The sequence below is a fragment of the Manis javanica genome, chromosome 2 (genome assembly GCF_040802235.1).
Source record: "Manis javanica isolate MJ-LG chromosome 2, MJ_LKY, whole genome shotgun sequence".
In the NCBI taxonomy this organism is placed as follows: Eukaryota; Metazoa; Chordata; class Mammalia; order Pholidota; family Manidae; genus Manis; species Manis javanica.
In genome coordinates, this window is record NC_133157.1 from 59,744,979 (window position 1) to 59,769,525 (window position 24,547).

General features: G+C 40.2%; 2 protein-coding genes across 7 annotated transcripts in view; one reads left to right on the top strand and one right to left on the bottom strand.

The window, feature by feature from the left end:
• KDM4C (lysine demethylase 4C) overlaps positions 1–24,547 on the bottom strand; it is a 506,879-nt gene that overhangs the window by 59,211 nt on the left and 423,121 nt on the right. For all 6 annotated transcript variants that reach the window (XM_073228549.1, XM_073228551.1, XM_073228553.1 and 3 more), the window contains one exon: positions 11,019–11,204. In XM_073228549.1, coding sequence (XP_073084650.1) covers positions 11,019–11,204 — 186 coding nt within the window. The remainder of the gene's footprint in view (positions 1–11,018; positions 11,205–24,547) is intronic.
• Positions 11,224–14,872, top strand: LOC108396611 (ATP synthase subunit ATP5MJ, mitochondrial-like). The gene is given in 2 exon segments (XM_073228558.1): positions 11,224–12,913; positions 12,916–14,872. Coding segments are annotated over 2 exon segments (180 nt in total). The 5' UTR covers positions 11,224–12,846; the 3' UTR covers positions 13,029–14,872.

Sequence of the window (24,547 nt, forward strand, 5' to 3'; positions counted from 1 at the left end):
ACACAGAGAAGACAAGTAGTGATTTTACAGCATCTTACTATCTTGAAGGACAGTGACTGTGAACTTGGTGACAAGTAGTGATTTTACAGCATCTTACTATTTTGATGGACAGTGACTGTGAACGGGGATGTGGTGGGGACTTGGTGAAGGGGGGAGCCTAGTAAACATAATGTCCTTCATGTAATTGTAGATTAATGATACCAAAATAAAAATAAAATAAAATAAAAAATATGGAATTAGTGTCATCACTTAATTTTCTTAATAAGCTATCAGACAATAATACATTCTTTAATTATTTTTTAAAGGAGTATAAATTGTCAAAAAGCTTACAATTTCCTAGGTACTGAGACACATTAAATCAGTGAAAAAGTGAGCAAGCATTTTACATGGAAACACATCTTACCTATGCTAAAAAATGAAACCAGAAAAGTGGTCCTTGGAGTGGAAGACTTGGTCTTCCTCAGTACATGAGGTTCTTGAAGTTGCCAGGTATCCCCTGTGTCATGAAAGTAGTCCTCCATGCAGCTGGCCCCTCCTGGGGAGCCCTAGGTCTGCTGACTGGTTCCCTGGTCCCACACACACTGTGTGGTGGGAATAACAGAGCCAAGTGGGAAACACAACACTGACAAGTTCCTCCTGGGGATTCTGATATGTCTGCTGTTGTGATAAAAACCAAACACCTAGACCAATATACAGCATTTCCTTGAATTTTTTTTTTTAACCCGGATTTGCAGTTTCACAAGTCCAGAATAAAAAGTTAAGGCAGAATACTCTTTTTTGTTGAAGTCACATTATTCCACAATTTGAGTGAGATGAAGATAGCCAAGGCTGTGGAACAAGGAACTCCCCTGATAATCAAGGCTCCACAAAGGGTAACTATTATCATGTTAAAAACATGTAAGACCTCAGGTAGCCACATGGCTTCAAATTTCTTTCAGGGGCTCTTTAGGCCCTTGGAAGCTAGTATTACCTATCTGCAAAATAAATAAGGTATCCTGCACAATATATGCCCTAACATTTTTCAGGAGCAGTTGGATGTTTCCAGGAAATATATTTGTAATAATGTTCTTTTACCCAACCGGATTAAAGGATAAGAAATCAGTTTGTACAAAGGCTGTACTCTAGAGGTAGAGACGTTGTTCTAAACCACCTGGGAACTGACTGTGCCTTCGCCCACAGATGAGGATCTGACCTTGATGACCCTGTGTCTGTTTCAAGAGGTGATTGCTTACAAAAATCTCCTTAAACGGAAAAGCCCAGAAAACTTAAGAGTAAATTCCTCCAGACTGCAGATGTAAATCCCTAATATAAGCAACTGTATGGGAGCAAAATACAGCTTTTATTCAGACCCAGTGGCAGCCAAACCCATGTGGACACTGCCACATTGGGAAGCCCCTCCAAGGAATGATGATACAGAAGCGGCACCCCAAGGCATTCAGCCTCAGCTCTGCCTGCATGCTTTCACCAGGCTCACCAACTTCTGTATCCTTGGGTGCATTAACTGGAAGCTGCAATGGGGCCATCCGTTACCTCCTCCTACAAATTCAAAAACCCTCTTGAAACACTTTAATTAGCATCAAAAGTGGGTCTGAAACCACTGCAACAGGTGCTGAAATTGAAACAGGCACACAGATAATTACCAGATGGCCAGACTCTGGAAGGGATCTGGAAAGGAGGAACGATAGAAGAGCAGCTGAAGATGGCTCAGCAGAGGCAGACGGGCCTCTGGCCCAGGTCTGTGAGGTCACTGTGGGGAGTTTCTGGGGACAGTGCTAATGGAACTTTCCCTTATGCCACACGGCCAGGTCCAGGGACTAAATAGCTGGCCCAGCAGAAGGTCAGATGGCCCTGGTGAGGCCCCTGGCTCTCCCTACTGACTAGCTAAGATGGCAAGAACCATGAGGTCCCAAAAGGGAACCAAGCCGAGGGTGCAGGATGTGCTACAAATCCACTTATGTTCTTGTTCTACTGGCAGAAAGCATCGGGGAGAAAAGCTCTATGCTCACGGATCCCAGCCTTCCTGTGCCAGTGGCTTAGGAAGTAGGAGCAGGAAACTAAAATGAGAGGTAGTAAATAGAGAAATGAAACTTGAAGTGGGATACATTTAATATCTTAATAAAATAAAGTGTTCTAGCCAACAAAGTGAACAAGGCGAAGATTGGTGCCAATGAACATATTCTAAAATGCCTGTGTTAAATATTTCTCCTCCCAGACAAATGTGTCCTAACTTTCTATCATCTGGGATACAAGCATTGAGATTTTGAAAAGGCACTTCTATGGATAAAACAGTAAGGGATTTCTTTTTTTTAATGTAGGTTTAAATGTATGTTCAGATTGAGATCTAAATCACTGTAGAATTTTTTTTTAAGTCCTTGCTTAGAATTTTTTACTCTGGACCTTAGCTTTGGTCAGAATTCTCTGTATTTGGTGTCAGTAAAAATTCAGTAGAACATTTCAAAAATTACTTCTGTAGAAGAAACAAACCATATATAATCCCACATAATAATGCACAAGTCTCAGAAGAGTATACTTGGTCACAGCAAACTTTACTGAACAAAATGGGAGTTAGCAATATCTAAACTGTTCTAAGAAAAACCACCACTATCAAGGCAAGCCCACTGCTGGCAAAATACACAGACACCCAGATCTGGAAAATAGGAAGAGGGTCTGTGGAAATGACACCTGTAAGTTCATTGTTAGATGAGTGTTAGCTAAATTCTGGTTCTCTTTCTTAAGAGGACGGAAGAGAAACTAAAAGGAGACAGAGTTGAGCCATGGGATTGAGATGCAGACTAAAGGAGGGAAAAAAGATGGGTCCAACCTACAGCTGCACTTGATGTGTCAGCCCTGCTGGGGGGAGGCAAGCTCACAGGCACCGGAAAGCCACGCTCCCAGAAGACCAGCTCCCAGTCGTCGCTAGCTCACAATTATCTGGTTGTCTCGTGGAGGCCTCTCTCCTCACCTCCTACATCTGATTAGTTACCAGGGCCTGCGAACCTACCTCCGAAATGTCTCCAGAACCAAGGCTCTTCTCCTCACCCCAACACAGCCGCTCCAGAAATCCAGGTCCCCATCTCCTCGGACTGGCACCAGAACACCCTCCCTGGCTAGGCTCCTGCATCTTGTCCACTTTGCAAGCCAGCCTTCACACAGCCTCAAAAGGCAGCGTCCTAACACTGTCCTGCTCATACATCTCCCAGGGTGGACCCTCGACTACAGGATAAAGCAGAACTCCCTTAAATTTGACCTAAAGCAGTGGCAGAAAATGTCAAAGGAATTCCTTGAGACATAGGATGAAGAGAAGCTCAAGAAGCTGTATCTAGGGCAAGGAATATTTTAAAACAAGACAGTGATGGAACAGGTTCTCCTGCCCCATCTTACCACTGTCCTTCGTGTGTGAGTGTGCACATGCACATTTGTATGTGAAACAGCTTTTGGGTAACTTATGTTTACACTCAGTCAAGGGGTGGATAAAGCACCTGTGGATCTTGTTCTTGTGGATTGTCCCGAAAACAATCTCCTCCCCATCATGGCCCATCTCCCCTGGAGAAGATACGCATTCCAGCCCTCACCTCATCCCTAAAAATGGACCCTTACTTAGCCAAGCTCATCTCCCTAACTCAGAGGAGGAGAGGAATTTTTTATTTTTATTCAGGGGCATATAAAAAGGGAGTGTCCATTATATACAAGGCCTTTACTTTCTTATTACCCACGAGCTTCTCCAGTCTTACCCACCCTGTCCTTTCTTCCATAAACCTGACATGTCCTAGACCTCTGTCATAATGAACCCTTCAGCCCCTCCAGATAAACTAGGCCTTAACAGAAGTTCATGACATGCCATTTCTTCTACTTGAAACATTGTAACTACTCTTATCTCACCAGCAAACTCTAACTCTCCTTTTATGACCAGCATAAGTGTAACCTCTTGTGAATTCTACCTTGACTATCCCCAGTAGAATTAGTGGCTTCCTCTTTGGGCTCCCAAAACATTTTATTCACATCTTTATTTAGCCTATTTTATTGTGGCAATCAAGTATAGCAGCTAAGAGCCTGGACACTGAGTTAGATTGCCTGGTTTTGAATCTTCTTCCTCTTCCTACCTATGTAATATATAGCAAGGTCTAGAGGGTTAATAGCCTTTGCCTCAGTTTCCTCATCTGTAAAAAAGGGTTAATAATATAATAGTATCTACCATGAATGGTGCTTTGATGATTAAATGAAGTAATACTTGTAAAGCCTTTAGAATATAGTTCATCATGTTGTGTTAGTCATCATCTCTTCAAAAAAAATATGCCTACTTGAAACAGGTGTCTGAATGACAGCTGATCAGAGAGAATGTTTGAAGTTGGGCTAAGACATTAAAAGGAAAAAAGTTATGTTCATTTCCAGAACACTCCATGGTCCCCATGTACACTGAATTGAACAGTGTCAAAGCATTCTCACTGAAGTTCTCCGTAATTAACCTTTGTGTTCAGATATGTTTTTTATGACCTGGCTAAGTAAGTGCTGAGATAAGAAAGGGGAGGCAAGCAGTATGCTTGGCCAATGTGTTATTAAATACTTTCTCTCCAATACTGAAAGTCTTGGCAAAGTGGCTTTATTTTCCTTGGTTTTGGTTTAGTTTAAAACTCTTGTAATCAGATGACAGTTTCTGAGGTTCCTAACCCATTCCCACTCTTTCTTCAAAAGCTTTAGTGTTTTTGAGTTTGGGGAATTCTCCTGAAAGGGTAAGGAAAGTGAATGGGACACAAAAGGCTGTCATCTGGGAAGTGACCTGGCCTCTGCTCAGGAGCTCCGGTGCTGGACCCAACCCCAAAACCACCACAGCCTATGAAGAATTTAAAGAATTTTAGACAAAATCTCAAAATCTTATATTTACCTGAAAATCCTAAAATCTGAGATATAGTTATCTGACTCATACTCTGAGATACCACGGGTCAGGTGATATTATAATACTTAATGCCTTATATTTTTGGTTGCTTTAGGGTCCCTTAATAGAAGATGAGAATTTTTTTTTTCTTTTCAGATAACAGATGCTTAAATGACACCTGAAAGTGGGATCTTCCGACCTACAAACATTGGAGCCAATTCAATGACAAATGGCCCAATGTTTCAAACAAAGAAGAAAAAAGAATTAAGACGTCTAAAATTTCTGTCAGCAACATTAACACATCTAGTATAACAACATAAACTGTGACACATCAAAAGACCCCTTAATGGTAACAGGAAAAAATGTATTAACAAGCCCTCAAATTAGAACAATACAAAAATCCCTTGTTAAGGACAGGAAAATTGGGCATATCAACATAAACTCTGGGTCATTTGAAAAGAAATACTATTTTTCTGCTTTGTCACTAAAGCAGCCCTAATGCCTCAGTACCAGTGCTCACTTGAAAAAAAACAGAGTTATGTGCACCCTTTATTCCAAGTTTGGTTTCTAACAGAGCACCCATAACAAAGAGCCTGGGCTCCTCGACAACTCACTGATTCCAAGTTTGTGACAACAGAAATCAAGATGACTTTGGTATTTCTTGTTCAAAGAAAGCAGTGATAGTTTCAAAGATGTCTGAAAGTGGTTTTAAATTAGGAAAATGAAATCACCTTGAAAAGGCTCCAAATAGTCAAAGTGAGACAGAAGCATCAAGAAGAGAATTACAGTCAACTGGTACCCACTGAGTGTGTAAAAGGCTGTAAGTCATAATGATGCCCAAAAGGGTCAAACAGTATCAAGTCTAGCTAAGCAAAGTCCCACCTACTGATGCAAATTAAATAAATGCTGCCTGATTATAAAAACAGAATCCTATAACCCCCATTAAAGGTTTAAGGAGCACCATACAGTGAAATGCAGAATACACATATGGTGAAATATAATTCAGATCTTCAAACCAAAACACCTCCTGGAACCAGCTGGACTAAAAGTCATAAACCGGAGTCAGGGGTAGACTCTGGGAAAACAGGTTTGTAGAATTCTAGAAAGCTGGAAGGAGATATTGCTCAGCTACCCATCTGGGAACTGAGTCTACTTTCTTCCCCTAGTAGAGCATGTGGTCTTGTTGACCTTGATTCTAGTTTAAGAACTAGGCAGCTTCATGCTTATAAACATTTTATCAAGTGAAAAGCCTCAGTTTTCCTGAATGAATCCCAAGTATAAAAGCCATAGAACAGCAAACATCGGTCTTTTTTTTCAGATGTGGCAACACTTTCCACACAGCCACACATGCTCAACAGGGAAACAGGGTGCAGGGGAAGTCTGGTTATAATAGCTTGCATTCACCTTCCCTTTGTCTGATCAATCCATTTCTGCTACATTTCTATATCCTCATCTAATTAAGTGGCAAGTTACAGTGGGACTGAGTGTTTTGGGTCTCTCCCGACCAACCCATACTCAACCTGAAACACTGCAGACCCTTTTTATAATTAATGAATTCAAATGATAATGTTAGTGATTTCTTAATTTTTTGCCATTATGTGTTTTCTCAATAACTTATACTGAAAGTATAATATGCTACACAGCATTTTCCTGTGATGAGAACTATTCTAGGGTTTAGAATTTAGGGAGCTTGATCAGCCATTGTTCCACAGGATGAAATGAAAGCTACTTTTGCATACCAAGGAAACGTTGTATTAAGTTAGTGATGAAAGGATCCCCACCCTTTTAGTACCCCAAAGGTTAGGCATATAAGCACAGATTAGCCAGAAGAGCTGCCTTGCTCTAAGCCCTTCATCAGATCCTGTGTGACACAGGTGTCCTCTCTGTCCTGAGCCATCCACAGTAATGGCACAGAAGAGGCTGTATAGGAGCCAGCCTACAGACACAGACTGGGAGAAAGAAGTCAGTAAGTGCTGAGCAAGAACTCAAGTGCTACTACAAAGAGGAGTGCCAGGACAGAACATGAAGGATGGCTAGAAGGACAGAATAACAAAAGGCAAGAGAACCCTTCCCAGTGGGAGGTGCCAATATCAGAGCCAAGAGAACCACTGCTTTCCATTATCCACACTAACAACACTGCTTTGAAATAAGGTGTGCATGTAAAATATCTAACACTTGCACAAAAGATGCTGCATAAATACTAGTTATCTTGCTTCTCCACTAATCCTGTTCCCTAGAATTAGAGAATTATTTCAACAGATTTATACCAAGTAGTTTCTATGGATGGCCAAGTGCTAGTTAAATAGACAAAATACTGGTTAAATCTAGTTAAATAATCCAGTTAAAGGAATGATCTACTTAAATATGATCTAATTAAGATCATATTGAAGGAAAAAAACACACAAAAATAGCAAGGAAAAAAACTGATAACAAAGGTTGCTTTTTTCTCTATAGTTCTTCCTCTTTTTTGAATAGATGTCTGTTCCCATGTTAATAGCCACAACCTACAAAGCTACAAAGAAAACAAATTTCCCAAATGTCCTATTTTTTGAGAAGTGAGGGTATTATGATAGAAATTATATACCTCATATAAGATACTGTATTAAAGAGGCCTTGTTCACAGCAATGAATCATTCCATAAAGTGCAAGTGATTCTGTGCTCCTAAACTGCACATATGTACTATTCTAATCTAACATGAAGGTTTAGTGAAGTAATTTGTTTCAAAAAAAATCTGTGCTTGCCATCTTTCTCACCTCGACTACCCTCCATCACTGAGGTGTCTCTTCCACTGGATACCTGTCTAGTTTACCCAGATGTGAGGAGATGGCCCCTCTGGTGGCTGAACTTTGCAGGCACTGCATAATTTATGAGCAGTTCATTGTTTGCTTTGGAGAAGGAATATGTTTTCAAGACTCCCAGTTTAAAAAACATTTTACTATTCATTGTGTTCTTTGTCTTTTCCTTACACACATCTGTGCAGTATCCACATAAGTGGGTTAGAAATACATCCAGTGGAACACAGCCAGAAAACAGGTCACACTGGATCATGGTGAAGAGTGGTCAAATACCACAACACTGCACACATAAATACATATGTGCACACACACATGCACATGCAGATGAAACTTTAAGTTTTGACGGACAGCAGGTGCCAGTCAAAAAGTGCGTATGACAAAACACTAAAAAAAAATACTTAAATTTAGATTATAATAATAGGGATTAGCTGTGCACTATGTTACATACACCTTTCTATCTTTAAGAATTTGAAAGCTACCTATTTTTCAAATACTACCTTTGTAATTCAAAGTGTGCTTACTATCTAATGGAATTATGCATTTTAATACATCAGATGAATTTTTATATCATTATCCAGAATGATTTTAGGCCCAAAGCTCAGTAACACTGAATAAGCTAGTATATTTAAGATAATTTATGGCATTAAAGGAGGAGTAGAATTTGCCTTAAATGGTCCTTGTGGTTGCAAAAAGCAAATAACTTGGAGAAATAAAAAACTAATAATGAAGGAAACAAAAACCCTGAAGAGAGTAAAAATGAAGAATCTACTGAGCAACTGTTAGCTTTATACTTGATTTCACGTAAGTTGTACAGGCATCCTCTGTTCTGTAAAACCACTGTGCTAGGCTGCCAAGTTAGCCTGAACTTTATTTCATAGTTTTCACTGCTATGATTCAGCAATTGCCCGTTACTCCCAAATAATCAAGGCATGGCTGAAAACACAGACAAACTACAGTTCCAGCTCTTGGGAGCATATCCCTAAGCATCCAGAGTTTACACAAAGAGAAATGCTTGAGCGAATTTAAACTATATGCTTTGAAAAGGAAAGAATATTTAATGCAATAGGGGCAAACACAATACTATTAACCAAAGTTGCCAGATTCTATGAATTCCTTCTGGCTAGCTGCCAAACATTTTAGAGGGTGGAGAGAATCCAAACTTGGAATCTGAGAAATGACAAATAAATAATAGCTACCAGCAATATAGATTTGAAATCCAGTGTTCACAGTGCTTCTTCCCAGAGAACTTTGCAAAGGCAATTTACAAACACTAAAAATTTTCCTTCATAAGGAAAAACTGCCCCATGTAATATGAATTATATGATGTTTTCCTCACCGTTTACAAAGCATACCAAACTTAAAGTGGATCCGTAGGGGAGAGTAGTTTCTAAATCACCTCAAAGTCAGTGGTTTTCTTTTTCATCATCATTTATGAAACACATTAGTAACAAAGTTGACTGAACCGCCCATCACTGTTATGGGAATGGGGTCCCGATTAAACACCTGGATCTCTGAAATAGCAATTTCAATATAATCATCAGTAACCATATATCTTTAGGATATTCAAATGGGAATGTATGATCCCAAGCAAAGCTTTAGCAGAACACCTTGAGCACCAAGCATCACTGGGGTTTGAAATTCAACAAATAATGGAATATGGGCTGAAAAGACATTCACATACCAGCACCTGTCACTCATTAATCTACTGCGCAACAACTGAACTCTATGAATTTAGGTGTCTCATCTCTGAAGCAGGGGTGCTACTACTCATGCAGCCCAGGACTGTGGCATTGAAGCCAGCAGCAGAAGACATAGTATGAGAACAGAGTAATACAGCCTCACTTTCTGTGGGCTGGCTGTGTGCTGTGGACCAAAACAACCTGGGCAGATAGGTGTGCTACTGGTTGCAGACAAGGACACTGAGACTCAGAGATAGCCTACACAAAGTCATCATTTGCCACTGGCAGGAACCAAGTGTGAACACACACTCCTCTGGCTCCAAGGTCAGGACCTGGTTCACAACTCAAAAGGCCATCGAATGAGGTGACGCTAGGGACTGCACAGCACCATAGCAACACTGTGCTATTACTGTGTTTTTTTAAGTTGCTAAAATATATTTTCTGCTGAATACATACTACTATTCTTAGTAAGAGCCCATCAATTCAATAAGGAAAAAGCAGAAATGAATATACAACTTGTGACCTAAAACAATGGAAAATAACTAAAATAGATGTGGCAGTCAGTGATGTCATTCTGCACATTTGCACATTCTCACACATCCACGCAAAATCCCAATCCACAAACATAAGTATCTCTCAAGACACCAACAGAAGTTGCTGGAATCATTAAAAAGCTAAGAGATCTGTTATGTATGAGTCACGGCTCCTCAAACCCTTGACGACTTGGCAGGCTGCTCACATGAGGTTATTTAGAGACATAGGACAAGCATGTTAGGCTGCAAACAGTCTGTGGCCAAGTCCCCCATGGACAGCAAAGGGCAGCAAGCTGGCCAAGCTGGGGCTTTAGCCTCCTCTTTGTCAGCCAAAAACAATTACAGTGAACTGGCAAGCTTAGGTGTACCAACAATCTCTACAGTGTCATAATTTTTGAAGCATTTCAAACAGAGGAAAGATTCCATTCACCAAGGACAGGTAAACTGAATTAAAGTTAATTTACATACTATAGTTGCACAGTTCCCAGAAATAGGTTCAGTTCTGAATAAAATGCAAAAGGCAGGAAAAAACTGATCTCTTTTCCTTTCCTCTACATTTCTGCTTTTCTGAGATTGTCCTCACTCCTCCATGCTGCCCCTAGCTTACCCATCTCAGGCAGCAAGGCCCCAGGTATTTGTGACTACCCTCCCTCTCCCTCTTCATCTACTGTGTTACTGCTCTTTGTTTCTAGAAGACACGAAGTAAAACTCTAAGGCCAGAGTGTACAGGTGCATGGATTAAACAGTACATGATCTCAGGTGGAGCTTTCACATCTCTCCTTTCCCAGAAATGGTCTCCTCCTCATCCTGGATATATGAAGCACATAATCTGTGCCACCATACTCAGCAGCCCCGTATATAGGTCCCAAACCAGAACAGGCATAAAGATTTTTATTCAATCATCTCTTTATTCACTCATTCAACTCAATAAATACTTATTATGCACAGCACACACCAGATACTGATGGGTCCTGGGCAAGTAGCAGTAAATAATAATGTATAACCCGTGCCCTCAAAAAACTCACATTCTACACATGTCAACAATGAGTAACACTACAAAGTAGAGCATGCTAGCCATGGGAGATATACAGAAAGGAATTCATGCAGCTCTGGCATCAGAGAAGGAAGAACAGGCCTTACCACATTTGGGTTGGCCTTATGCCGAAAGCATGTTATGTTCACCACGTAGGGCCAATCATCAGGCTCCATCAGCACGCCGGCAGCATGAGCACACGTGACATGGAAGGAGGCTGGGCAGCGGCCATAGGAACACTGGATGCAGGCTCCAGAGACCTTCTTAACTCGGTGTCTGCAGAAGATGCATTTCTGGAGGATTAAAACAAAAAAAGAGCATCAGTTCAAACCCTGTAACTCAGACAATTCCACACTTTACAGAAAAATATCCATTACAGATGAAGAAAACCAATTTCATCAACAATTCCTGACCCTCCAGGGACCCTAGGAATAAGAGGGGCTGTGGCAATGTGAGCTGCATACTTTTCAAGGAAATATACCACTATGGTCACATACTACCAAACATGTGTTGAAAGATTTCTTGTGGTTTGGGAAGCCAAACCCTTTTACACATGTTTCTCCAGGCACAGAGCTGAGAAAAAGGCCTAAGGCTGCTCTTGTAAATCACCCATGAATGCTGAAACTACTTCTCCTTTTACCTCCTGCACAGCAGGCCTTTCTGAGCATCAAGAGAGAGAAATGGGTTTAGAAGAACAGGCACATCCTCTCCTAAATAAGATGAGGTCTTGAAAATAGCACACAGATGGGCTAAGCTTTCCATCTACAAAGAAATGTAAAGTGTGAAATGGTCCAAAGTGGAAACTAGAGGCTTGAGTATTTAATAATCCAAATCTGAACCCTTCATGACTGACACAAAAAATATGCCTCCCAAACTGAGAAAATTGAAAATCACCCCAAAGGGCATAATTCTGTTGAATATCTATAGCTGACTATGCCTGGGGAAAAGAGAATGAAAATAAAAATAGCAGTAGTGATTATCACAATCTGAAATTAAACGGCATACAATTAGTCCTAAACATTATCAGTGTGTATTTATTATGAGAGATGGGAAAAATCAAACAGCTTCACTGAATGTAAGACTTGTGAACAATACTTGAGGGTTAGAAAAATATGGATGTAGAACATAGGGTCAGATTCAGAAACCAGAAGAAACAGGATGATCAAAAAGTTCAACCTTTTTGCTCCTAAGATTTCAAAAAGGTCTGTAATCTGATCAACTGTTGGTACAACCGCTCTTCTTTTATAGGTACATTTTCCTTCCTGGAACAGAAAAGGTACTTAAACTCAATGCCTTTTGGGGACTGTAATATTTTACCACAGACCTGCAAGAATCAATGTGCACTTAACTTCTAACTCTTCTTGCCCTCACATCCGATCAGCAACTTCAGTCTTCCAGATTCTGTACCTTAATCTTGCTCTGATCTCTCCCTACCTATCTACCAACTGCTACTGACTCTGCCCATGGTGTCTTGCCCAGCATAGTAATGGCCTCCTAACTGGTCTCTCTGTCTTTTATTACATTTCATTCCAATGTATCTTCCCCAGGCCTGTCAGAGAGAGCTTACAACATAAATCCCATGTCACCCCCTGCTTAATGTCCTTCAATGGCTTCTCCTTATCTCCAAGACATTTCACAAAGAAACAACGTAAGATGGAAGAGGAAGTTTATAAAAGAACCTTCATGGCCCATCTGAACAATCTCATTCCTCACTAGTCTCCATAAGGGCCCTACACTCTGGGCATTTGGATGCTCTCCCTATACATCTATATTCAACATAAACTTAAGCATTTTTCAGTGGGGGGTTAAGGATGTGGCCTAGCTGATTAAGAAATTACAGAGGAGGCCCCATGCGATGCCTGCACACTTGGTGACCTTCCCAAGTCATTGGCTGTGTGGGCTGGAGGCTTCTTGAGCTGTTGGTCAGTCACCACAATGCTTCAAAGCCTTATTAAAAATGTTTGGATCCCCATGAAGCCTTACTATACCCAGATTTACGAGGAGATTGGGTAGGAATGGGTTTGATGAGCTTCATCATCTATAAAATCAGGAGTGCTGATAAAAGAAGCAAAGCTCTGAAAGCTTCGAGTCCTGCGCCTGCTCATGGCCATCATTAACCAGACCTACTTGGAGAATGCATCAGATGGGATGTCATTCTGGCTGAAAATCTCAGCAGGCTGCTAGATGGGGGCATGGGTGGCTGCCATGCACAGGCAGAAGTGCTGCTCCCTTTGTGGCATGAATAAACACGCCTGTGAGATGCTCAAAAAAAAAAGAAAGAAATTACAGAGGGAAAAGCCTAAAGCCTAAGGTGGGGGACCACAGAACTAAAACAGGACCCATTATAATCTGAATAAAAATACTACTTATTATCTTATCTTGATGCATCTTTGACAATTCTTGGTATAAGCTTCAATATATTCTTGGTATTTTGATATCTTTTTGTCAATTCCAATCATCTGAAATGTGATGGGATACAACAGCAAAAACTCGTATCAGGAACTCCAGACATTATCAAATAATCTTTTAAGAGCTTAACCATTACTATATAGAGGCCAGTGTTTGAGTAAGTTCAGTTATTGTCAGATGTATAAAAGGAGCAATTGTTTCCTATTTTCCTAATTAAGAATTTTTAAGAGTAGTGAAGAGTATTGTGCTTTAGCTGATTAATTAACTGGTAACTTCCAACCTCTTCCACCATTATCTTCCTCATTAAACAGAGGCCCTCCAGAAAAAGGGAAGGAGACAGAGAGAATATACTTAAGCCCAATGACAATTCAATCATTAGAATCTAGTAAGAGAAGCAGCCTCTTTTCCCAGGAAGACCAGAGGTGATCATTTCTAAGATCTTGACTAACCTTAGGAAGTCAACCTAACTGCAGACTACTATAACTCAATGCCTTGGAAGATGTCTATTCAAAGTTGAGAAGTTTGCCTTCAGCATCAAATAGATTCTTGAAAAGATAGAGAACTCCACAAAACCTAGTAGGGGAGCCCTCTGCATCCCGTAGCACAGTCTATGTCAACTTTTTGTACCCCATTTTCACTTGCTTGTTACTAAACCAGTTGTTCTCCACCCTGGTTAAAACATTGGCAGTTTAACCCCTATGCGTGTCTGGGCTACAGAGTTTAACTCAGTCAGGCAAAGACTAGAACAAATAAGACACTTCTTCAGAATGTTACAATGGAATAAATGCTACGAAAGAGGTAGAGACAAAATGCCCTGTGGAACTAGGGTAACTGGTGCAATGAGTTACACTTGGGGGGCCACAGAGGGAAGAAGGCTTTAAATAAACACAATGACTAACTGGATTGAGACAGTGGACTCAGCCCTGCTATGACCCCCCTTACTCACTGCCAGCCCCAAACACTAAATAAAGACCTAGGAGAAGAATGAAACCATGATAGCCATGACTAACCAGAAAGGGCACAACAAACTCCAGGGAGCAGATCTCCAGCAAACAGCAGTTCTGGCAAGGTCCATGCCAAGAGTGGAAGTAAATACCTAAAAGACAAGCTACCCACTGTCTGGCCAGCCCTGCAGCTGACCCTGCCCCCAATCAGCAGCAGCAGGTGAGGTGAATCCAAGTCCTGTGATCTAACCCATCATGTGCCAACAAAGCAAGTGGATTCTCATTTGGGCTGAGGAAAGAAGAAGGGCACCCAAGACATGCAATTAAAATACAACCAGATACCTTAAGACTCACAAACATTTGAGGGAAAACAATGTCATGAATAAGAGGTAATAGAATTAATAAATAGAAGAATACCTGATCACAGGAGCCAGGTATGTAGAAACAGAAGATGAGTTTAAAAGAGGTGCAGTTCACATTATGAGAGATCCCAAAATATATCTCATCAATTCAAAAATAAAACAGTGACAACTAACATAGTCAGTTCTAGGAAATTAAAAACATTATTGTCAAAAAAAATCAAGATGTGCTGAATATTGGATTGTATCCCACTGGAGATCAAAGTAGCAACTAGAAGATAGTCTAGAGATTGTACATAGAAGAAAATATCAAAAAGAAGGAAAATGGGACACAAATGCTAAGCAGTATGGAAACAAGATCCAGATGTTCTATTATCTTTCTAAAAGGTACTCTATAAGAATAGAAAAAGAGAAAATCATGGAAATTTTTCAGACTGAAAAAGGGCCCAACAAGTAGGATTAATTTTTTTAAAAATCATCTAGATAAATCTTAAATCCCCCCGAATAAAAGGAGAAAACCCAAAAACCTTACAGAGAAGAAAAATTACCATCAGATCTCTAATCTGCAACAGTGAACATTAAAGGACAATAAAATAATGTCTTCCAATTCCTGAAGAAAAATTAAATTTGGACCAAATGCAGCCTAATTTTCATTCAAATGTGAGAGCAAACATGAAGGGATTTTTTTCTTTTCTTTTTCATATTCAAGGATCAGAAGTACACATGAAGAAATGAAGAGCAACCAAAATGCTAAATATGTGAATAAATCTAAATGAATACTGATTTTACAAACAATAACAGAAATGTCCTCTGGGTTTTAAATATAAAGAGAATTTGAATAGATGACAATTGTAGCATATAAAGGAAGTGGCTTTTGAAATGTTCTAACATTCTTGAATTGTCTGGGAAAAGGGTAGAAGCACCAATTAAGTAACAGTTTTTAAAAAAACAGAATAAGGAAAAATAATAGATACAGACAATGACATGAAAGGAAGGAAACAGAAATAGGAACAGGTGGGAGCAAAAGAAAAACACAGCTAATTGGTAAACTAAACCCAAATATCCCAGTGTGTTAAATGTAAACAGACTAAGCTTTACCTTATATACCAGGAGAAACAAACTTTTTCTTGAAGTGCCAAATAATAAATATTTCAGGCTTGAGTGGCATACAGTCCCAATTTCAACTACCCAGCTCTGTCACTGTAGAACAAATGCAGCCACAGATAACCTGCAAACGATGGGTCAGCTGTGGTCTAACAGATCTTTCCTGTTGTTTTCCAGACAACAGCAAACACACACCTTGGTTTGCTGACCCCTGCCATAGGACATGAATGCATATTTGAAGTTAGTAAGCAGACAAATGATAGAATTAGACTTAAGAAAAATCATTCTAGCAACAAGGTGGATAAAGGATAGATGGGTGAGAAGTGAAACTGTAAAGAAGCCACAGAAATATTGAGGCAAAGGATAATGAGAACTTGGACTAGGGAAGTGGCCATATGAGGGTGGTAAATTTTGAGTGTTTTTTACTCTTGTTAACCCTTTATTGATGGAGATTCGCTATCTTCCTCTAGAACTACTCAATCTGTCTTCCGTGGGAAAGAACCTCTCTAAGTAGCTGCCCAAGTCCTAAAATGAATGGAGATAGAGGTGACACCAATTCTAGAGAGACAGGGATAGAAGGGTGCTTGTGAACAGTAAGATTATCAGGCATTTCAAAGCAGGGAAGGTTCAGAAAGACAGGGCCATTCTTCCTGCAGCTCGCTCTTTGAGGTGCCCATGACCACTGGGAAAGGGCTGAGGAGCCAGTCTCTGGATGAAGGAGGTCTAAGAAGCCCAACAAGGAAGCTTTGGGAACCACTGTTTTGGGTGCTTTGGAACCTAGTGGAAGAGGCGCTGACATCCAGACAGACCAACGCAGCACAGCAGGAAAATGTTGACACAGGTGACACTAGAGGGTGACTTTAAGGTGTCATTCACCTTTACAGTTTCCCAGTGAGGATGCCTGGGACATAACAACTGCTCAGCCAATGTTGGCTGAGTTAAATGAAATCCAGAAAGGTAGATTTGGGTGACATTATGGATGTGCCCATCTGCTTCCCTGTCAGGAGAATCATATAGTTGCTCATTTTATGTAACTATGCCACAGGGGTGTTAGGGCAGTTGGAAGCCCTGGGAGGCCTGCTTAAAACAGAGATTGCTGACCCCAGCATCAGGGTGCCAGTGTGTCTGGGCTGAGGCCATTGAGTTTGTATTTCTAACAAGTTCCCAGTGGTGCTGATGCTGTTGATCCAGGAATCACACTTCGAGAACCATTGGGTTGGAGGGTTAAAGGGTTAAAGGGGGTCTATTATTCTGAGAGCCTCTAGCATAAGGGAACAAAGGAAGTACAATGTTTTCTCATTCATTCTTCTGTGTCAAGGGCTGAGAGAATCCTCAGGCGAGTATGATTTATAGAGCACTGTACTTTCTTGGGGGACTGGATTTCCATACTTATTTCAGTGGCATAGGCCATTAAGGGTCCTAATGGATGGAGGAATTAATGAAGTATCTGGCAATGAGGCTTTGTGTATCATTAGATTCCTTGAGCATACAGCTTGGCAAAGGGCATCAAGAAATGATGAGCTGTGAAGGAGGTGGAGGTTCAAAGCACATCCCCTTCCCTTTTTTCCTTTTAATATGATTTGTACTATGATTTTATTGTTGTTTTGCCAATTTTATGATTCATTTTTTCTTCCAAAAATAGGGAGGTATTTCCCAAACAGGCACAAATGCTTTATATTTTAATTAGTGTTTATCTGATAAGTAACAAAGTAATGATAATGATCCATTAGCTAAGTCCTTTTTCCTTTTGTTCTCCAAAGACACTTTTCTAACCACTACACAGCAAGCTAATGTTCCCAACTCAAACAGGGAATAACTCTGGACTCAATGCTAGTTACTACTGTTGCAGGAAAACCAGAGGATTGAGGCTAAAACTTTCATTTTTGCTCCAAGTCCTTAGAGGTTTTAAGAAGCATCTCTTTTCTTTTTAAAATTCTACCTGCAAAATACATGCTCTGTTCATCCTTATATGTTAAGTCAATTACTCATGTGCCAGTATTGGCCAGTGCTGGGGGAACACTGGTATGATGAAGTATGAGTTCCAGCAAAAAGCTTACAGTTCAGGGAAGGTGACAGACACATAAACAATTTAGGCAGAAAGAAAAGCAGACTGCAACAGCTGTCATAGGAGAGCAAGATTCAGAAGGAGCAGAGGGAGAGGTAGACTGACACTGAGAGAAATCAGTTTACCCAGAGAGGGAAAGAGCAGCTGGGGAAGGCAGAAAGGGAACATGGAAAACTGAGCTCCACAGTGGGCTGGCTCTTCAGGGTTTGGGCTGCTTTTGTGAGAGGCAGCAATTCATATGTGGTCTCACACCACTGTGCCACACAGAATTGTTCTGATCTCAGCCGTCTAGGGATGTTACAAATAGCAGACACCATGAAATGATACAGTAAAACTCAATTCTGAATATTCATGCATCAGCTCATAACATGAAAAGTCCTCTGTCTCCCTACTACTGCCTCCCCCAAGGAAAAGTTATTTCTACACTTCAAGTTCAGAGATTTAAAATAAGTGGCTCATGATGTCAAGTGTGTCAAATTTAATTCTTATTTATGATATGTATCAGAGGCCATTTATCTCATTGCTTTTTGTTTGCTGAGCTTCACCCTGCAAGAGATGAGGACCTTAAAAAAGTCAAGTAGAAGGACAAAGAGGAAAGGGCAGAAGGATGAGCTCAGCCAGGTCAAGAGGCAGAGCTGGGAAAATGGGCAGAGGTGTCAGGGATCACAAAGCAGGCCACACTTACTCAAAGCTAGGCTGGAGAGTCCTTGTTGGCCCTGAGAAATGTTAAATAAGAACTACAAATGAATTCTAGAACTGGAAAGGCCATAACAGTTCAAACACAAACTGACAAATTAACAATGGACTCTTGAAAAGCACTAAGTCATCAACCCAGTCACACTTTGTTTAATTTTGTATCAGCAAATATACCACAGGGAGGATCACTAAATGGAATCCTTTTGGAAGCATCTTTTATCCTAGCACCAGAACATTAACTTCACCTACTAGGTGCTCGATAAATATTCATTAACTAAATGACTGTGTCCTTATTGTAGATACTGCTTTGACTCATTCTTTCAGCCACTTCAATACTTGTTAATTACCTTCTATATAAAAGGCATTTTGCAAAAGTCAGGCATTTTACAAAAATAGCTGTAAAAATCTCTGCAGTGGTAATGACAATAAGCCAGACAAAGTGCTCCTGGATTTGGAAGGAAGGAGGCTTAGACAGGCAGAAGAAAGGTGAGACTTTGAACAACAGTGTCCTGACACGGACTTCACTTTCACTTACCAAGGTGAGAGACAGTGCCTTAGCGATGGCAGCAATTTTTAGATGGAATACAGGAATACTACTTTATAGCTATGTCCTGAGTAGCTTAGGTTTAAACCTCAGGCAACAAGAAAAACTGCAGACCAGCCCACCCAGAAAATGAGAAGGACCTCTGGCTAAGAGTGCCTGTTAGTCAGGTATGTCTCTCTGCTTATCCATTTTTTGTTCTTTGGCAATTGGACAAATTCTACTCATCTTGTTACCAAAGACACCTGGCACAGTGTACAGACTACATATCTGAGGAGTACCTCGATCAAATACCACACACCCTCCATCTACCCTATGTGGAATATATTCATTAGTTAGAAGCATGGAACCGGGAAGTCAGACAAACCTGGATTTGAATTTCAGCTCAGCATAGGCATAAGGGCAAGTCCCAGGAAAAAAAAAAAAAGGGAGGTGTCAGGGTGGGAAGGGCCTGAAAAAACAGTTGTGAAGGGGCAAGAAGGTCATGGGGAAACGGGCTCTCCTCTGCATGCTTCCTGCCCTTCTTTCCTACAGCCCCTAAGCAGAAAACAGAGCTTCCTTCCCCTCTGCACTTACTACCTGGGCTGGGCAGAAAACCCAGACACAGGAGCAGCATTTGCAAATTAAGTAAATATTAAAGGCAACATTCACAATCTCATGTTGAAAGGGGCACTTCACTGACAGTATATAGCAGCATTTGCTGAATCACAAAATAGACAATGTTATCTATGCTGAGAAAAATCAATCACTTATCATTCCTACTTCTCTAACAGCCTGTTCCAGTTCCATCCTTCACTTCAAGTTTACTTCAAATTTAAAAGGTGAAGGGGGGCATACAATTACAACATACAAACAGCTTTAGAACAAATCTTATTCTGAGTACTTATTAAGTGTCACTTCACATCTTTCAGCTGAAGGGTGGGAAAAGCAACCCTCCTAAGCCACAATATAAACATCCGCTAAGTACCTTTGTATTTGCATTTTTATTTTCTGTTAATATTCAAGAACACTGTTTCCTAGAGGAAACTTCATTATTTGAAAGTATTGTTTACAAGGGATCAAACAGAAATTCTTACTCTCCTTGAATAAAGAAAGCATTTAACTGCACTCAGAATTACTGAATTATTTACTTGAAAAATTTTAAGAGGTACTCTGTCCTTTTTGGTATAGCCAGACCCTGCTAAAGTCACTGATGTGTGTACTCTCCTCATTATAAAAATCTATCTGGATTTGTGGAGATATTTACAACTTAGGATTTCTGAACTGTTTCTTTTAATGTTGGAATGGTAGTATTTTAATAATTTAATTCTCAGTGTTAAATTTAAAAGGAAGTACAATTTTTCTGTTTGACACAATTTAGGAAGACTGGATTTTAAGTTTTCTACCACTTCAAGGAGAGGGGGAAAATTCTTTATTATAAATATCAGATATGATTTGCTATTGGCATTCAAGGACTAGGATACATTTTCTATTTATTTCTGGCCTTGACCCTGAAGGCCTAAAGACATCTGACAAAAAAAAAACAGAATAAATCAAAGATAAAGACTAATTATCCTCAGCAGTATTTGTTTTGAGACAGTGCAAACATACAACAACCATGAAAGGTTGTAGTGTTTTGTTCTTTCTTTTAAGGAGGGTGTGCATGGTTTTTTAAATCCCTGTTCTCTATATTATTCATGGCAACTGCATTCCTTCGTGAGTCTGGGATGGAACAGTAAAGTCACATCCCATTCACTAATCTGAAATGAAGGAACTGGATCCCATGAGTCAGATTTCAAGTCCCTCTCTCTTACCCAACTTCCCACTGGTATTTTCTTTTAACAGTTTAAAGAAACATTTATATACACTCCTGCTGCATATAGTTATCTTACTGAATGGCACTTATCCAAGTGGCTGGGAAAAGGAAAAACAGAGAGCTCTCATCATTTTTCTTTGATGACTACACAAACGGCTATGCTGGGGTGTGCTTCCTGCTCTGAGCACAACAAACTGTATCAAGGTCCCAGAATACAGCTGACCCTTATTAGAAACTATCACCCATGAATTGTTCTGTCTGCGGACTGCCTCCACCTCTTTGCCTCTTGTCTTTCAATTACACCAGAACAGACCACATTGAGAAAATTTATGCCTAAGTTAAAATACCCCAGCATCATGACTCCAAATAAAACTGAGGAAGCAGTGATGAAAAGCTATAAAGTCAATGCAGTGCAGATGTGTCCCAGGTGACCTTTCAGAGGAAGAGCCTCTTCTGGCCGAGACAACTGTGGCCCTGGGAGGAGCTGGTTCAGGTACAGCACCCCATGTGCACACACTGCCCAGTCCAGAGCCCACCCCTTCTCCTGCCTTACTCCATTCAGGTCTCTGAGATGGCTGCTTCAGAAGAAAAGTCACTAACAATGAGTCTGGGGATTTGTTTTCTAGATAAGATAAATATGGGGATTCTAATCTCAAGTGGCCCTAAGGGTCACTTAGAAGTTCTTTTTATTTTTCCCAATTTAGGGAGTGGGGCAAAAGGTGTAAAGCCATTTCTGGTCAAAGGTTTGGAACTGAATCCCCATGCTGTCCCCATTGAGGCCTTGTATTACATAATTCATCAGGATATTACTTTGGGAATCATTTAGGCAGACTTTCTTTGAGTGCTAATAAATGGTCAATATTTTTTCAGTGATCTGTTTGTAGGTAATTTGTCCAAGTTTAGTTGCTACACTGGCCAAGCAAAGATGATAACAGCAACTACTCCTCATGAAGCTGCTCTCAGGGCTAAAAGAAATGGCACATGCAAGAGCCCTGTACCCTTCGCATATTACCAGAGCCACTGTCAGAGCCAGGCAATCTGTTCCAAAACCTTCCACTCTCCCACCCCAACCCAACTCCTCACCTTCTAAAGACAACTGAGCCCATTCCTTCAGCCAGGTAATAGGGACCACTGAGCATGAAATTCCTCCACTGCCCTGCCCTCCACCTTCAGCCCCACAAATTATTTATGCTCAAAATTACTCAGAAATTACATAACTATAGATTTGCCACAGTTTGTTATTTAAGGTATTGATAGAAAAAACTATCATATCACAAACTTCAAAATATCCTAAAAAGTGCACTGCAGTATTACTGTTTCCTTTGTAATCCTGCATATTTTATTTTAAATATTTTTAAACACTTTCTGGAAAGAGAGACATAGGCTTTACCAAAACCACCAAAAGAGTCCATGAAGGAAGAGTTAGGAACCTCTCACACAGACCAATTGAGAATGTCTACAGTCAGGATCAACACCGTGGTTACAGTCATGCATGCACATGAACAGGTATTTCAATGAATAAGCAAGAATTAAGAACATCATGTTTAGTTTAGTGGAATCCTGGCCTTTTCTTTTTTTTTCAGTTAAGGTAGTTATTTTAGTGTTTTTACAATAATGGTAAAAAAGGATAGGGTGCAAAACCATGATATTTTAGAGCTATTTTTCCCTCTCTTACCATTTCATAATCAAAACTGGCAGGTTTGCTTCCACAATGAACCAAACACACTACATATTTGCTCAGTTTTCCTGCCTTTCCACTGGCCAGTTGCCAGGTGTAGCTGCAACGGAGGAGCAAGGTCCTCCCACACCTGCAGATTTTCCTCATGAAAATAGCAACAACTTATCTACATTACATACAATGTTTTTTCTGTCATGAAAAATTGGTTGGCCAACATCAAACAGATATTAGACTAGCCCAGCAATGAACTCTTTGGCTACAGGGTGGCAACATTAACTTCTTTTAAGAGTTCATTTTGATTAAAAGCAAGTATTTTTCAGATGCTAGGTCACGTCTTACTTACTCTTGGCATACTTACAATGAGCTTTTCATTCCCCTCTATTTGTTAATGGTTTTTTTCAAAATTTAAAAATTTCATTTCTTTGAGATCCTTTCAAACAGAACAATGAATCACCAAGCAGATATAGGAAAGAACGTGTTCATACTCTAAGAGGCATTTACTGCTTACATTATAGCACACTGGCAATTATAAAACTGAAGTGTGGTCTTGTATCATTCACATTACCTTTTTAAAGATAAGATAATCCGGTTCATCCTGAGATTCACATACCTCTATTTCTCTCATGTGTATGCCTACACAATATGCCTATACACATTAAGAGAGAGCCCCTAAGCAGCTCCATACAATAGGTGTCCAGCAAGCTCTAGGGCAGCCAAATATGAACTGCTTTTGTCTGTGTGCATATACAGATGATATATTGGAAGACTTATAATTTTGAGGCCAAGGTGGTACTTTTCAATAGCAAATTAAAAAGAAGGAGAACATTATTCTCTGGAATCCTCTTCAAATGGCTCTGGTCAGATTAAGGCAAAATGACAATAAAGTTCAGGGCCTCTAGTTTTTTTGTATTAAAGATAAGATTCAGGGCTCATAACACTTGCTAGTATCTAAGCAATTTTCAGGCTAACTTGGCCCCCTTGGCCCTACCAGCCAGAGCAGAGACATGGGCAGAGACTGCATTCGAGTTCCAGCTCTCCCAGAGGGAGCAGAGTACTTGGGTGAGGACCATGTGCCTCAGCCTCAGTTTCTACAGCTGTACTTTATATGAGCACTGTGGGAAGTAGTAGAATAATGGATACAGAGGAGCTCTAAACATAAAAAGCTTTCCAAACACAGTCATTGTTACTATTTTATTTAAAAGATGAGAAGGGAAAAAAGGGAAAGAAAAGATGGAAGGGGAGGGGAGGGGAGGGGAGGAATGAAGGGAGGGAGGGAAATAGAATGCAGGAATGTGATAATACATCAGTTCCTTTCAGATTGTCAAAGGCACAAGAGTTTGGTTATATGAGACAAATGGGGCAGAAAATCAGCACACACTGGTTTTCAGGGGGTTGTCCCTTAGTGGGACAAAAAGAGTGTGATTTTTAAACACATATTCACAAAACAGTGTGGCAGCATTTGCTGAACCTGTGGCTGGAGCCTATGTCAGGAGAAAGCAGCAAGAACTCTTCTTAAACTAATGGATAGCAAGTTCCCTTGTTCCGCCTCACAATGCCATGTGATTTTTCTGCCAACATCTTCCCAGCTGCAAGCTAATATGTTCTCTGTAATCCTAGCTTCCCATTTCAGTGGCAGGTGTGATGACCACAGCTTAACTCCTTAGCATCAGTGTATGTTTTTCAGGTTTATCTTTATGAAGGGGTGGGGGGAAAAATCTTACCAGATTCAGGGTGTTCATCCAGGACTTTGAAGTATTTTCATTTTTTCTGCAATAGCCATGTGTAGTAAGCTACTTTTTAAAGCAGGATCACTAAAATCATGTATTTATCTAGCATTCATCAATATAGGAGCAACTAGATATCTGGGCTCACAGACCCTTCTTAAATACAGGAAGCGTGTATTTCTGCTTTCTTCTAGAGGGAAAATTAAATGATTTTAAGTAAAATTTTTTATTTAAAAAATATCGTTTATATTAGTGGGGGAAAAATTATGCTATTACTAAACTTGTGTGAAGTTTGGCAAAATGTCACTGTGGATAAAATGA